Source organism: Corvus cornix, chromosome 3 (genome assembly GCF_000738735.6).
Source record: "Corvus cornix cornix isolate S_Up_H32 chromosome 3, ASM73873v5, whole genome shotgun sequence".
NCBI lineage: Eukaryota > Metazoa > Chordata > Aves > Passeriformes > Corvidae > Corvus > Corvus cornix.
In genome coordinates this window covers 24608749-24624968 of record NC_047056.1, presented here as the reverse complement: position 1 = coordinate 24624968, position 16220 = coordinate 24608749, and the positions used below count along the sequence as shown (strand labels likewise).

Here is a 16220-nt window from a genome sequence, read left to right as displayed (position 1 = left end):
CTGCCCTTCAGAAGTACCAAAGAAAACAAGAGCAAAAGAACACAGGGAAATGGACTGCAACGAGGATAAGTAGCCTGGCACTGTGGCCATCTAGATAAGAGTTATAATTTATCTGTCGTGATGGCCCTGGCACAAGGTGAACTTGTCATTCATGTAAAAGCTCTCAGCATGAGCTTTTTTCCAGTGTATCTTCAGTTCTGCCGATTGTTTTGTTCCCCTGGCAGCATATTTATTCTTTCTCATGTTCACAGAAGTGTTTCTTCAATTCCAGGGGCATGTATTAATATTTCAAAACTCTCAAAAACAATGTTGATTAAAAAATCGATTAAACTTTTCTAATGTTGCAAAGAGTTTAGTTCAGGGCTTTTGCATACTTCAGTGGTTTCTTCTTTCCCCTATTTATTTTTCATTTTGCTGAAATTGCAGTGAATTGCTATAAATAAGGGGTTTTTTTTCATTATAGTTCCGACTTTGAATCGTATTTCAGACTACTTCACCTGCACTAGCAATCTAGTTTCTAGATGTGGTAAAGAGAACATGGAAAGCATGGCAGAAGTGACTTTTGGAAATATTATTGCCCTGCACTATATAAAAATCAAGAGAAATGTGCCCATTAGTTCAGGTCAAAGATACAGATCTGCTTACAGATCACAGCACAGTTCTGTCACGAAACACGAGGACCTGAGCACCTCAGAGCCCCCACAAAGCAGAGCTGGTTTTAGTCTGAAAACAGCTGTGGAAAGGTCACCAAAGACAGAATTTTGGGTTCAGGGGTTCTGTCCTTATGCACACATTGTATGTAACTCTTTTACTGAGCCTTCCAAAAAGTATTTCCAAGGCTAAAACCAGCACAATGGAATTCCACCAGGTGCACAGGATAGCTCTATATGCTGTTACAGACCTCTTGGATAGCTTGTTAATTGTTAGTAAGATAATGAAAATAATACATATTCTGTAACATTTTTAGAAGCAACAGATGCCTTTAAAAGCCTGTCATTGTTAGTAAAAAATCTGCAAATACTTGCAATTGCAAATTGAATGTATTTATATATGTATTCTTTATACAGAGAATATAAAATACAGAATGTTTTGAAGTAGATGCCTTAATGTTATTTTCTTATTTCTTCAGCTTTTTTACCAGGTTCAAGGAGATATGTGTTTGAAGATAATTGAAAATGGGAAACAAAAAGATGTTGTCATCCGAGAAGGGGAGGTAAAACAGGATTGTTCTTCTGTTGTAGTTGTACATAAGTATGTTAAATGAACGTTTTATGTATTATTTAGAAATCAATTTATCCCTGTGGTGCAAGAGATAACATCAGGGTTTAAGAAAAAAAAAAAAAAACCACCTTGAATGTAGTATAGAAAATTTCCTGCAAATAACCTACAATACAGATAAAAATCTCTCTGAGCATCTGGGGTGCCTATTCATATAGTCCAGAACATACTGAGAGAAGTTCTTATTCCCCTGCATTGCATGGGATCTGCCATGTGAATTCAGTTGGATCAGTCTTATATTTACACATTGCCAGGTGCACACCTCTTACCCACCCACACACACCAATAAGCAAACTGCCTAAACTTAGGAATTTAAATGATTCGTATATTTTCAGTCTTCTTTACTCCTCACAGCTAGGCCTTACAACCACCACAGTAGGACAGCTTTAAAAGAGCCATTTATTAATAAAATGTATCCCATTTTTCGTTGTAGTAGAAGACTTGCTGAAGCATAGAGTGCAGTGCTTTTACTGAGAGCATGAATAGATACTGGGTGTTACTACGAGTTAGATGTACTACAACTCCCACTCATTGTTATTGACACAAGCTTGGACTGCACTCAAGCCTTTGAAAGGATTATGAGGTCTAGTGGGGACAGCCTCTATAATAGAAGACATGTTAAACCCAATAGCTTGATGTCATTAGAAGTATTATGATTTTTTCAAGTCTGAAGAAACAGAACTATATTTTCCAACTACGAGGTTCTGATATTACATTTCGTACTGAAGGAGCACACCTAGCTGAGATCTTGGCATGTAAGAGAAGCACTAATGAGAAGGAGCACACAATACTTGGTGCAAAGACTGACACTGGTACTGCTGAGGCACTGTCATTAGCTCAGTTTTGTAGACAGAGAAACTGCAGTGACTGTGCAGCCTTGGAAGGACATCTGTAGTGGTGAAGAATACAGGCTTACCAACTTCCTGTGCAGGGAGCTGCCAGGAAAGGGTTTATTCTCAAACTTCAGTAATAAGCTTCACATGTTGCCTATTCACTTTGTCACTTGCATGACTAAATAGCCCCTCATATTTGTTAATTGTTTCCGGAGAGAATAGCACTCCTCATCATGCAATCAGAGGTGCTCACTGTGTTGGAAGGATACACGTGGCTGATTAGTTTACACATTTTATTGAGCAGACAAAAAACTTGGGTTTTTATTTCCATTTCAATTACTCAGAAATTGCACTCAGTTTATAGATTTCAGATGAGTAATTGGTTAGATTTTCATTTCAATTGTGTTTAGCAATGATGATCAAACCAGGAGGAGAGAACTTGACTTCCATCAAGGCAGTGCTGATTGCAGTCACTGTGTCATCAGTCACAGAGAAAGCAAGAAACAGTGTTTGTGGGGCTGTGGGTACCACAGTGGGTGTAGCTGCAAAGGACCAACACAGGATCAACAAAAAGTAGGGGAAAAGTGGGGCAAGGAACAGAAGATTTTGCAGGTTTAGGGGCAGGAAAAGGACAACGGAAAAAACAAACTTCCTGACACTGATGCTTTCTGATTTCTTTTAACAGATGTTCCTCCTACCTGCCAGGATACCTCATTCTCCTCAGAGATATGAAAACACTGTGGGTCTTGTGGTTGAGAGGGAAAGATTAAAAACAGAAATTGATGGGCTAAGGTGAAGTATGAAATATTGACTACTCTGTTGGAATTAATAATAAAAACTAACTTCTCATATCAATACAATACTGTATTTTACTTTGCTATTAATTTAGCAGATTTACCCTGGCAATTTTGTACTAATTCTATCCACACATCTATTTATTTATACACATATAAACAGAGAGATCATTTAATGTTTGATTTAGTTAAACAAGGAACATATTGAAGTGTCTTAAATGCATGTTGTGGCTATAGGAATCTTATGTACTACCTATTGCTGTAAGTTTTAAAAAAGATCTCAGAGCTCTCTAACAACCCAAACAGAAAAGATTTTTTTATCGGTTCTGGCAAGCAGAATATTAATTCCTTTGTAAGCACTGAAAGCAAAAAGATGAAGAGCAGCTTTCTTATCAAATGTGTGGGAAGCTGGAAACAAAAGTGAATTTTCTCACCGCTAGACCTTCTATGTTGTACACACCTCTGCCTAGATTTTATTGCCTTATGAGAACAACATCTTCGTGTAAGTTAGTGGTTTGCTTTCTATTCTAGTGTGAGCAGAACTAAGCTTTGTTTTGTGTCCATACGGAATTCACAAGTCTAAGAAGGCAAATCACAACAGTAACATTAGCCAATCTAGAAAAGCTGTCTTGGTATTAGCCAGAGATGACTGACTAAACAAACTTTACAGCTGTTTATCTAATTTGTAAAGACTTAAAACTGCAGTGATACGTGTAAAGTGCTGTTCCTGTCCTTTCACCTACAGTTTTGATTGTTGCATGGGCAGTGTCACAACAGGAAGAGTGCAAGTAGGCAGAGCTAGAAAGACATACTTTTTCATTCAAACAAAAAAGGCTACAGAAAGAAACTAAGAAAGGTACCATTAAAGACAAGAAACCCACATGATTAAATTCCAAGCTAAAAACAAGTCCATTTCATTTAAAGCATTGTTTACCTATGCACTTGTTTCTTTTATTTTCCTTTCACTGCAGATCTGTAGATTGCGTGGACTTACATTATTTAAAAGAGATTCTGAGCTAGAAAAAAAATGGCAAGTGATTTAGATAAAAATTGTTATTATTAATGTAAAAAAGGAACTTAAATAGTAAAGTAAAATAAACTTAAACAACCTATTATGTGAAATCTGTGAATGGTATGAGAGAGAGAAATGCTGAATGCCTTTTTAGGGATCCAGGCTGATTTAGAAATTTGCACTCCAATATAGGCATGCTTATATGGAGAAACTAAACTAAAAGCTACCTTATGGCTTGCAGGTGGAAATTAACACATCCTCAATTCAAAATACCTAATCACGTGTCTGAAAACAAATCACTTAGCAGTTTTTAGTGCCCTTGTTTTCACACTGATGTGACGAATAAAGACACTCGAAGTTTTGGAAGTGAACAATCTTGTCATGCTTTTGAAGCTACCTTCCCTCTGTGTGCTTCTGGGAGAGAGGGGAATTTACAGCCAGAACCTCTAATATTCTCATACTTTTTTCAATACCAGCCACCTGCAGCAAAGACTGTACAAGAGGAAATCATAATGCACTTTGAAGTATGCTGACTCAAGGTCTAATACTGTAGTACTGTTCCATTATTTATCATGTCTACAAGCCTTAGTCATAAATCAGAGCCCCCAGCATGCTGATTACCGTGCAAGTGAAGCATAAGTAGACTACCCCAGTGTTCCAGCCTAAGTAATGATTACATGTCTTGTGCTATTAGAAAAATGATCTAGCTAATCTTAATTCTATGGCAAATAAGTACAAAACTAACTAAATTTGATATTAGTCCTATTGTTGGATACTTTACCAAACAAGACATTTTCAGCACCTCCCTGCTCTGTAGATTGTCTGTGTTCAGAATTTGTGCTGGTAGCACAGCTTTTTGCATATTGGAGGTATAGATATTGTTACTCTCTTCAGTGTATCCTCTTTTTGCAAAACTTGAGGAGCCAGGGAGCTCTTAGAAAATTTCTGGACAATATGTGTGTAGATACATAGGACAGAAAAGAACATGCAGATATGCACAGGATAATTACTTAAGTCTTGTTTTCCTCTTCAGACGCACATTCCAGTAACTTTAACCTAAAAGACACACAGGACCTTTTCAAAACCAGTGACAATATTAGTGACAGTACTGGATCATCATTCCTTGCCAGTCTAGGCAGTCTTTTAAAAATCTGAATGTAAATTCTGTATTTGCTGTTCCATAGATTCATTCAATTGATGTTCCATATTGATTCCATACAGCAACCTCGACCTGTTGACCTCACCAAAATTTATTTATTTGTTGAGACAAAAAATAATGCAAGTGAAGCACTAAATTCCTCTTCAGAGGGGTGACTGTAGCTGAAAACCTTCTATTTTTCACAAACAAGTCCATAAGCCACCTTGTTTTCTTATCAGCCCTTGCATGGTCATTAAGCAAGCTGACTCTCAAATATGAGTATTTACCTCATAGGTACGTGGAAGCAGTTACTGGAAATGGTAGTTGGGTCCAGTTTTTTTTGCAGTAACTACATCCAAGGTAAAAGTTATTGGTCCCAAGAGATTATGGCAGCAATCATTTCCAGGATGAAATCTGGAAAGGTTGCTGAAGGAATTTGGTGACTTATCTGTGATCAACAGAACTACAAGACACTCCACAGAAGTTTGAGCATCCCACCCATCAAGTCACCTAACCAGGGAAACAGAAAGCTTTCCCCAATAGCCATTCCTCAGAATAAACTACACCAGGCTTGAGAATTGCTCCTACAGAACATCAAATTGCTATTTTCTTCAAAAGACTGAAACTGCCTGATCAGTTAGTTAATAAAAGGATTGACTAATGTGTTTACTTCATCAGATACTATGTTGGAGAATCAACTAATGTCCTCTTTGAAAAATGGTTTCACTGTGAAGATCTTGGCACTCAACTTATACCAATAATTCAAGAGTAAGTTTTTTCCTTTGTAAATTAAAAAAAATTGAAATTATATTGTAGCTCTTCGTCAGTCTGTGGCTTACAGCGTTAATTTGCTATTTGTGCTGCATTTTACATAGACTTGTGAAAAGTTAATTGCTGCTCTATAAATTTTTAATTATGTCTTGTATGCCTGAAACTCATCAAAACAGATTAAAAAAAAAAAAAGAGAAATCAAGTGTTTCACACATGCATCTGGAACACCCTTTTTTGGACCAGTAGAAGCACTGCTACTAAGTGCAAAAAGAATTGGGTGAAAAATTGACACTGATGTATGCTAGGTTATCTAGGAAAAGCACTAAATTGCTTTAGGGCTTCTTTCATTCTTGCTTTAATCTAAATACTTTTAATTGATATTATTTACGAATAATCAGGACTGGCAAATTTGGTCGAGAGCTACTTTCTAGGAAACAAGTGAATGTCGTTAACTAATCAGTTTGTTAAGTGGTTGCTAAAGGTGAACAAGGGAAGTGTTTAGTGACATTAATCTTGTAGGACTTTCAGACAAATCCTCTGTCAGTAAAATAGGTATAGTCTTGCATATATGTGATAGTAGCTGAGGATTTGGCACATCCATTCTCAGCACAAAACTTACTGGCCAGTATTACTGCCTAGTCCTTGTTAACCTACCTTTGTTAATGTGACTTTTTTACTTGTGTTTAAATTATTCCAGGTTTTTCAATTCAAGGCAATATAAAACTGGAAAACCAAACCCAGGTAAATGCAAATTCATTTCAGAACTAGAACAGTTGCTGATTGAATAGCAATGATTCTCACCACATAAAATAAGTATCTGTTTTTCTTTCTGATTGAGTAAATTTAAGTTACTTTGGAAAGTAATTCCTTTCATTACCCCAACCACAAGGAAATTCCATATATATGATTACCAACAGCATCTTGCTTGGTCACGTGATGCCATCATAACCACCTATCAGGTAACTATACTAGTGTGAAATGTTAGTATCTCCATCCTTTCAAGTCTTATACGAACAAAATTTCACTTCTGACTGCCCATAATGAGATTTTTGTGAGTTGAATTGATACACTCTGTACCTACTTGTACTCCTTTACCTATAACTATACACTGTGATCTACTCTTGGGAAACCTAGAGAAAGCCAGATGCTTTTAGCTCCTGTAGGATCTGATCTGTTTAACATTTTATTTCCATGCTGTCTTGCCCCATTTTTTATTTTGCCTCTGTTGTGGCTAATGATTGCAAATTCCACACTGGAACAGATACTCCAGTTGTAACTCCACTTAACTCTGTTGGAAAGAGACATAGAGAAAGCGACTGCTCTAGAAAACCAATCTATTCGTTTTGGCCTTAGGAATCAGATCTCTCAAACATGATGGTTGCTTTCTGCATGGCAACAAAAGCCTCAATTGCAAGGATATTGCAACAGCACCTTCAGTGGGAAGCTTGTTTTGCTGAAATCTTACAGTCCTGCTGGCCCACAGCTTTACATGAGTACCCAGCATTGCTTAACATAAACTATGCCCAAAATACTACCCTTGTGTCTTAACTATGTACAAAAGACCACACTGTACCAACATTTCTGCACCTGCAGGAACAGGCTCTATGGACTTTTGGAAGGGCTTTAGTTAGGTGCAACCTGGTCAGTTCTGCTGCTACCTGGAAAGTCTTCATGACATTGCCAGGTTCTTAATTGACACCTGGATAATCATCATAAGAACAGCAGAAGCTGCCTGTGTAATCTGCAGGAGAGCCTGAGATTCCTTCCTGGAGAGTTCCTATACCAGTTAGCCAAATGCTAACTGGTTCAGTCAATCCCATTGCTCAGCTAGGTTTGTTCTTTCAAATCTCTCTGCTATCTCATCTGTGCTGACAACTGAGGGATGTCCTGCACCAGCCAAGAAATGTATGTATGGCTTAGGTGCACTGCACTCAGCTATGCTACTCTTGACCTCATGACTAACTTGAATGTCATCCTCCAGTCACATTCAAAACTTGAATTCTGTAGCTCTTGTAAGGAGAGAAATTTTAGTTTCCCCTCTCTAAAAAGTTTTTGGAACCAGCTGTCCTTATCTCCACATTAATTCCTGAATATCTTAAGATGATTGTTATGAATTGCTCTGAGACAAATGTTCCAGTGAAACATTATTTCCACATCTATCCCATTTCTCTGCTTGATAGTCACCATAAAAAAAGTCACTGTCTGCCATCTCAATCGATAACAGAACAAAGCTCTTGCTCAAATCCTAAAATTGGGTTAAGCTGATTTTTGCATGAACATCAAAGTTCTTAAAAATAGTTAACTAAAACATTGTCGCCAAAATGAAAAGTTAACAGAAGAGTCCTTTGTATGGGGCAGCAACCCTAAATTCCTTGCAATTAGGAAATGGTAAAGCAGTCAGAAACCCTGCCTGAAACCTTTGCTGCTGAACCAGCTTTCAGCATTTGTTCTTTGACTGACTGGGGAATGTAAGTCTCAGAAAAAGGCTCCATGTTTCTTCTAAACAAAATGAGGTTGTCTCCAAGATCTTACTTTTCTTTCTATGCCCCATCAAAATGTGGTTTAGTCTGAGCATGTCACCTATGTTTGGGTGTTGGTGGTTTGGTTTCTTTGGGGGTTTTTTTGCATGGAGGGTGTGAGGGCTAGGCAGGGCAAATACTGCCTCACTGTATGTTCATACAGTGTTTAGCAGAGAAAATATAATTTCAGATGAAGCCTCTAGATGCTGCTGTAATAAAAAAAATACCATATCACACAGTGTTCTTGTTCAATATGGTGGTTTTTCAATAAGCATCCCTCACCAGGCTAGGAGTTTGTATGTCAGTAACAAATTAATTAGGGCAGAAGCAAAGTAACATTAAAGATTTATATTGTTAATATTTTGGCAGAAGATTAGAGCTAAAAAACAAACATGACAATCCATCAGAAGCTATAATATATCCTGACACCTTTTTTTTAAACAAATAATTCTAAGAAACTGGTATTGATAAATCCAGTACAAAAGGTCTTTTCTTGTAATTTACCTGGCAGGTTTTCAGCCTGGGGAACAGCTCTCTTTTTCCAGTTTTCAGGTTTCGTGGACAATAAGTAGCTCAACATCTCAGTGATGTCTTACGCATGAGGAAAATAACCCACATTTTTAATTACAAAAATTTTAGCTTATCTCTCCTGTAACTGTCAGTGAGACTGACAGTGTTAAAAAAAAAAAAATCAAACAGAGTTTGACTGAGATAGAAGTAAGCTGCTAATATGTTCTTTCTGAAGGCAACCCAGCTGACAGAAAAATAATGCTTTGGATTTATTCCCTCAGCAGCTCACTTTTCTTTTCTTTTAAGAAGTAGAGTTCAGAAACCAGCATGGCATTTGTAATATATAAAAAGCTACCACCAGTTGCTCATGATGTTTCACTCAACACATATCTTAACATTGTTTGTGCTGGCCTATGCAGAGGATGGAGTTTCAGCCTTGTTTTTCAGTTTCTCTTCTGAAAATCCAGAATCCCCTCAGTTTAAAAGTGCCAGCTGAAGCACTCTCAGGTTCCTCTCTACATAAGCCTGAACTAGTGCCTCACCTTCTTAGAGAGAAATGGAATAAATTTGAAGAAAAACATCTTCAAAGAAATCCTTGATTGCAGCTCACTCATAGAGGAAAGCTGTAAATGGAATCAATCAAGCTCCAAACGCTTTTAAAAAAACATCATATAAAAAAAAAATAAACAACACAAAAAAAATGCCCTAAATCCAGACCTTTTCTTGATTTATTTATGGCTTCTGGCTTAGCCAATAGCAGGGAAAGTCCCTCTGAAAGCAGGGCAATCAGAGTATAAGAAGAGACAGCAGAAGAGGGACTCAAGTCCCATCAGGAAAAATATAACCAGAAATATATATTGCATGCAATCCTTACTTGAGGCATCTTCCCTGGAACCGTGTTGTAGTTTATTACTAGACTCTTTTGTTTCCATGTGTAGAAATAAAGTTTGGCAATACTCTCCCCTCTTTTTTATCAAAAATGTGAACATATTTAGGATATAGGCTATACGTGGAACTCTCAAGATGGTTTGGTTTGGGTTACTTTGCATATCTTTTGACATGAGGAATCATAGTTATCAAAACAACTCTTGCTACTTTCAGTTGAATCAGCCTGAGACCAAGATTCTCCCAATGTATCTATTTCATCCCACTTTTCTAGTCAAGAGGACAAGAGACAGTTCAGACAGAGAAACCTCAGTTCTAGTAAACAGTGATGGCTGAATAGTATTTGCAGAAGTAACCAGAAGCTGAAAAGCTTTTCCTGCCATGCCCAAAATGATCCAGACTTCTTTTAGGGGTAATTTGATGGGGAAAAAAAACTACAAGAAAAAATTTTTTCCTAGGTGAGGTGTGTTTGAAAATGAACTTCATGAACATCTACGGTATAGGTAGAATGTCAGGTTTTTGCTTACCCAAATTAATCTGCTTCTAATTATCAATGAAATTTTATTTCCCATAAAAGCATTATTGTCAGTGAACATGCAGATTTATAATAGAAAAAAACAGTCCTGTAGTGATTTCACTAGCAAAACTTTCATTGATATTTGGTGTATCTAGGGTAATTTACAATCTGGACTAAGAATCTGGTTAGCATGGTTAGAATACAGAACATTTTTATGTTTGTGATTCAGGGCAAACAAAACCTAAGGAATTGAATGAGTATGAAAAATAAGGTACTTTCTTCAGTCAATGAAGCAGCAATACCATAGAGCCTAGGGCATGCTCTGTAAATGTTTTGTGGTCTCAGCAGTGCTATTAAACAAGTTATAAGGGTAAGCTCAGCTTACCTTATAAAAATCAGCCTCTGTACTGTCATCCTCTGCAGCTAATCCAGTGAACCTGTGTAGACAGTATTTGCTGCTCAGTCTTGTTTCACTGATATATAAAAACAAGCAGATCTTTAGTCTTCTAATTTTTCTTATTTTCAGTTAACTGGCTGGTGAGCAATGTTAATTCAATTAAAGCTACCTCAGAAAACTAAAAACAGGCAGGAAGAAATTCTGTCTTCATTTGTACTAGAGCAAATACAGGGCCATGCTTTTGAACTTAAAATAACTGTATAAATATTTGTGCTTTTCTGTTTTAAGTACATTGAAATAATTCTAAAGATACTGTCTCCATTTTTTGTTTTTTTGTTTTTTTAAAAAGAATGCTAATTTTGAACATAAATTTTATTTGCTATGCACCTGTTTAGAAAATGAACTGTTTGATTCCTTTTCTCTCATTTTAAGGACTTCCAGCATGCCTAGATAGATCACTCCTCTTCTATAATACAGTACTTCTTTCTGCCCTGAGTACTTGTATTAAAAAACCCAGCATATGAGCATTTAGATATTAAAGACTAAGCCTCTATGGCATTTATTTTTCAAACAGCCACCAGGAGGTCTCCAGGACAGGACAGTATTCAAACCAATACAGAGACTTAATAATTTTAAACTGTCTAGACCCATCAACACTATACAGCTCTCCAAAACACCATCTCTGTAACTTTTATCAACAATGTGAATGTTCTCCTTTCCTGTATCATCCTCATTGCTCTCTTCTGACAATGACCACATAAATACACTATTCATCTTTAGCCTGTCATATGTAGATCCTTTAAGTAACTTCCAAGTCATGATTATATCTCTCCTGAAGCTGCACATAAACTGCAAAGGGTATTTAGGTGGAAGAAGGGAATAGAGCCATATAATATAACCCTTTAATTCTTATAAGCATGTTACCTCTCACTGGCTTCATCTATTTCCCCTCCCCTCATATTTAAATACTTTCTACTCTACATCAGTCCCTAATGAGTACAGAGCTCATACTGAAAATGAACTACTCAGACAGACCAACCTAAGTCAGCAATATTAAATACAGAAATAAAGTAGGACTACCATGTCTGGAGTATGGCTGCTATAATTTTCCATATGAAAACTTCTACTGAGCTTTTTAATTCCAAACTACAATGTATCATCCAAGACCCAGGACTGCAGGCTGCACATTCTCTGGAGCCAAAAAGTTCATTAGGCTCCTAGAGTCCAGAACTGCTAAAGCCAACACCAAAAAAACCCCCTGAGAAAGTCTTCAGTAAGAAATCTGCTTCTCCCTCAATATTCTCAAGTGAGCCTCCTCATAGAGGGGCAAAACATAAACTGTAGGCTCTGGGAGCTCTCCTAATGCTTCAGCATGTGAATCAAGCAACTACCAACCTTTAGTGCATAATGTACATAATAAACCTATCAGAGAAATAGGAAGACATTCCCTATAAAGTTGTTTTCCTTTCTGTTCAGACTTTTGTGAAAAAAATAAGAAATATTTAAGAGCTATAAAGCTCAGCAGTTTCACAGCAGGTACATTCTCTCTAATAAAGTAGCTTCTTTCTTCCTTACGCTCTTAAATGCTCCCCAGATGGCAACATCTGAAACAGAAAACTCACTAATGGAGTTCATCTGACATTTTCACTTGTGTTTCTAAAGCTATTTAGTGGTAATAGCTCACACATGCTATACAAATCATTGTCTCACCAATAGAGCAAGGTCTTAACTCATGTTATAATGAAATATCCTATTCCTATTCTATGGAAACCGAAGTTACATACAAAGAGGATTAATGAAATGTCCACAGTTATAAAAGGCAGATTCAGAAACAAAATTAAGATTCTTTATTTTGGGATTGGAAAAATGGACAGCATTTCTCAATACAATTTGTCATTCTTAATTACAATAACCTAGCTACATCATGAAGAACCATTAAAAAGAATTATGGCCTAAATAGTGACTTTTTTTGGTTTAATTTATTCCTTTCCTTCGACTGATGATACCTCCTTTTGAAAAACTCTATTTCTATATTACAAAAATATTTTTCAAAGCTTTCCTCATCAAACATCTTAGTTTCAATTAAGAAAGAAAGAAAAAAAAAAAAAGTTGTTCAGTTTCCAGCATAGATTTAATGACACAAAGAAAAATGTGCCTAGAAATAATTACATGGACAAGTCATAAATTAGCAGTCATGCCAATTCTCAGGGCATGCTACAAAAACAAATACAGTTACACAGGGAAATGTACGATTGCACCAAGTGAGTGCTGTATTTTCAACTAAATGTTTCTGCATCTATATTCAACGACAGGGAAATGAACCAACAACCTTCAAAGTAATCACTCACTGTCAGTGCTTTCACTCTGGATTTTTATATGGACTGGTCTAACTACTTGTTTTTTCAAACCCAGGTGTCTGAAGTTACTTCCCTCATTTCACAGGTTTTATTTGCAGAGGTATTAAAATCTTACTAGTCTCATTGACATTTCTGTTAACTTGGAGAATAAAACAGATTTTTTCATAGAAATTAGGTAGGCACATATGGGAAAAACATCCCAGGGAATGTATTATTGCTAGGATTGGAAATTAAATGTGAAATGCTGCAAAACTCTATCACTGGAATTATTCATTATGAAATAGTATTGAAGAGATGGAAATTATTATTAGAAAGTGTACAGAAATAAATTAATACCTAATTTTAAAATAATTCATGGACTCTTTATCCCTAGTCTGGACCATTTTACGCTCAGTTAAAGGATGAAAAAATGAAGAGGATTCAATTACTCCACTTTGAATAATGATGTCTTCTGCTGTTGTAGAGGGAGACACCATTTGTAAAGGGCTGTGTCACATCCTTGCATGGAGATGGAGCCACAGTATGTAGGGACAGACTATTTTCTGAGGCAGCACAGCGCCTTAGGATGGTGAGATAATTAGAATATAAGAGGGTTTAAAGATTTGAACATTGTTCCATCTAGAATATGCTGTCTAGAAGTGACTCTTTCATCACTGATAGTTTTTCATAAAAACCAACATGCAATTAGTTCACTTTATTTAAATATATTTCAAGTGCTTAACTACTTCTTTCCTTTGAACAAATCTTGAAGAAACAAGAGCTATGTGAAGAGCTTGGGAACAGTAGGGCTCAAGAAAGACTCAGAGAATGAGATAGTCCGATTTCTTGACAAGAAAGATTACGGACATCACCAGGGAAGGGAAGGGTGGCCTTCCATGCAACATGTGAGTTTGGGGTAAGCAAACACAACCACATACACCCAGTAGGTCAGTGCAATCTTTTTTACCTGTTCTCTTTATTGCTATTAGAAACACAGTACTCTCAGCAAGCTCAAACTCTTCTTTAGATGGTCCCTGTTGAGGCTGTAACTACCTGTACATTGAACTTGCTCTTTTCTTGCAAGCTGTTTTCTCCTTTTTTGCCCAGTTTAATATTCTCGGTCTCAGTATGGTTTAACTGAAGTCAACTTCCTCTAAAACCTGTAATTTCCTTTTTTAAATATTTACAAACTCATTTGGCAAACACAATGTATTTTTCAGCTTAACATGATATCACATTGTAATTAAAACCTGAAAAAAACTATAATCCCCATCAAGAACACATTGCTGTGATAAAAATTTTTAATAGTAATGATCTATAGAAATGGACTTTAGTATTGAACTTTTAAATGGATGTCTGAAAAAGTAAGAAAATATTAGATTTGATGTTCCACTCGGTGTTATATTACTTGGAAAAACCTGTACAAAACTTTTAGCTGACTAGCTTAGAAGTGCTATTTTCTTGCATTTTGCTGGCACATTTTTACCTTTACCATCATTAAACATGTTGTCTCCTTGTCTCACAGTATTGCTAGAGCAGAACTCCAGAAACACAGGCTTGCACTTGCTCAGATACTGTTGAAAGGAAACGTACAGGCAAAACAGAAATATATGCAACAATATCTAAATATAAGCCTTTAGCCTGATTAGAAATACTCAGTTCCTTTAGAAGCACCAGGCTTCAGTATATGTGGAACTGCAAGAGATTGGATCCTCTTCATTGTAGCTTGTTAGCTCAAGTCCACAAGCATTAGGACACCTACAGCTTTTAGCATCATGCAAGGGATCAGCATCGGGGTTAAATAAGGACTCAGTCAAGTTGTCTATTGAAATGTCACACATGTGTCACGTACCTCATCACCACTGTGCTCTCTCATTTGTTCTGCAGTAACAGAATCAAATCATCATACTGGGTCACACTAAAAGGTTAATTCCATGCAGGCACAGTTGTCAAAGGCCATTATGCTGTCGCTGGGCAAGCGTCATTAACATCAAAAGTAGTATTAAGCCAAAACCCCATCGCAGGCCAGGGCCTGCTGATAAGACAAGTGTCCAAAAAAAGCTCTTAAACTGAGGAACTTAAAAGTCAAAATAAAGAAAAGTCCGCCTTTACTTGAAAGTAAATGAAACTGTTAGATAGTGCCTGTTTATCACAAGCAAGAAAGGACAGTGAAGGATGTATTACACTTTACACTGGCCCCAAGTAGGCACAGGCCACTCTGTGCTGTTGTCCCGTGTGTGTTGTCCCAGGTGATCGGGGCAACTGGATTCAGAGATAAGCACAAAGGGGAAAATAGCAAAATTATGTTTATGGAGAGTAAGAGACAGAAGTTAAGATGTAAACTTAGACTTATTGTTGATTTGTGTTGCTTCTTGGTCAAAATATAAAGAAGTACTTTGGCTTTTTCCCCCAAATTCCTTGCAACTCAGGGGGAACATTCATAGTTCTGCTTGCCTAAAATACCACAGTGCCCATCCTTGAGACTCAGCTTTTTGCTACTCAGTCTCCAGCACATAAAGTCTGAACTTACTTGTCAGATGCTGAAATTTTTAAAGTGTGGAGAAGAAATATTCCCCAAGTTGAGCAGGATACTCATGGCATCTCAGTATTTGTTGATATCTCACTATTTGCCTCTTATCCTACCAGGTGCAATATGGTTTTTGTGTTTTAAAAGCAAACAAACAAAAAACCCACCATCAAAAGCCAACATACCTCTCTCAGCTAGGACATGCATTTTAGTAGAAAGCTCTACCAATGGGTAACTGTTTTGTACTCCAAAACTACAAGAAACTTTTCTAAATTCAAATGATGAGTTTTGTCCTGATAACAAAATAAAACGAACAAACACAACTGGTAATGATTTTGACTATTAATAGAACAAAATATTTTAATGTGTTTTGGAACACCAGTTGTACTGAGTACCTTCTCATAAAATTTCTGATAAATTTTCTTTTCTTTTCCTCCTCTGCTGTGTCTGAATGTATATCATAATATTTTAAACCTTTGTTTTATATCAGTCCCTAGTCAAAAAAGCAATTTTCCAATGCAGCCTCATTTGCACATATCCATAATTTAAGGACAAAGTGTGTATGTGTTCCTAATTACCTCCAATGGGTGTTTGATAAACCTGTGAAAATTAAGGAAAAAAGCCCCAGTCATATTGCAGTGAGAAAAATAAAGCACCAAAAATGAATCACCAAATATCTTAACACTGCATTTTAGTTATCAGA

The 16220-nt window shown here is 36.6% G+C and overlaps 1 protein-coding gene across 1 annotated transcript in view; it reads left to right on the top strand.

The window, feature by feature from the left end:
• Positions 1-16220, top strand: part of HAAO (3-hydroxyanthranilate 3,4-dioxygenase) — a 35424-nt gene that overhangs the window by 12834 nt on the left and 6370 nt on the right. Inside the window, exons 3-6 of the mRNA XM_010393668.4 lie at positions 1130-1213; positions 2797-2903; positions 5734-5823; positions 6524-6567. Coding sequence (XP_010391970.1) covers positions 1130-1213; positions 2797-2903; positions 5734-5823; positions 6524-6567 — 325 coding nt within the window. The remainder of the gene's footprint in view (positions 1-1129; positions 1214-2796; positions 2904-5733; positions 5824-6523; positions 6568-16220) is intronic.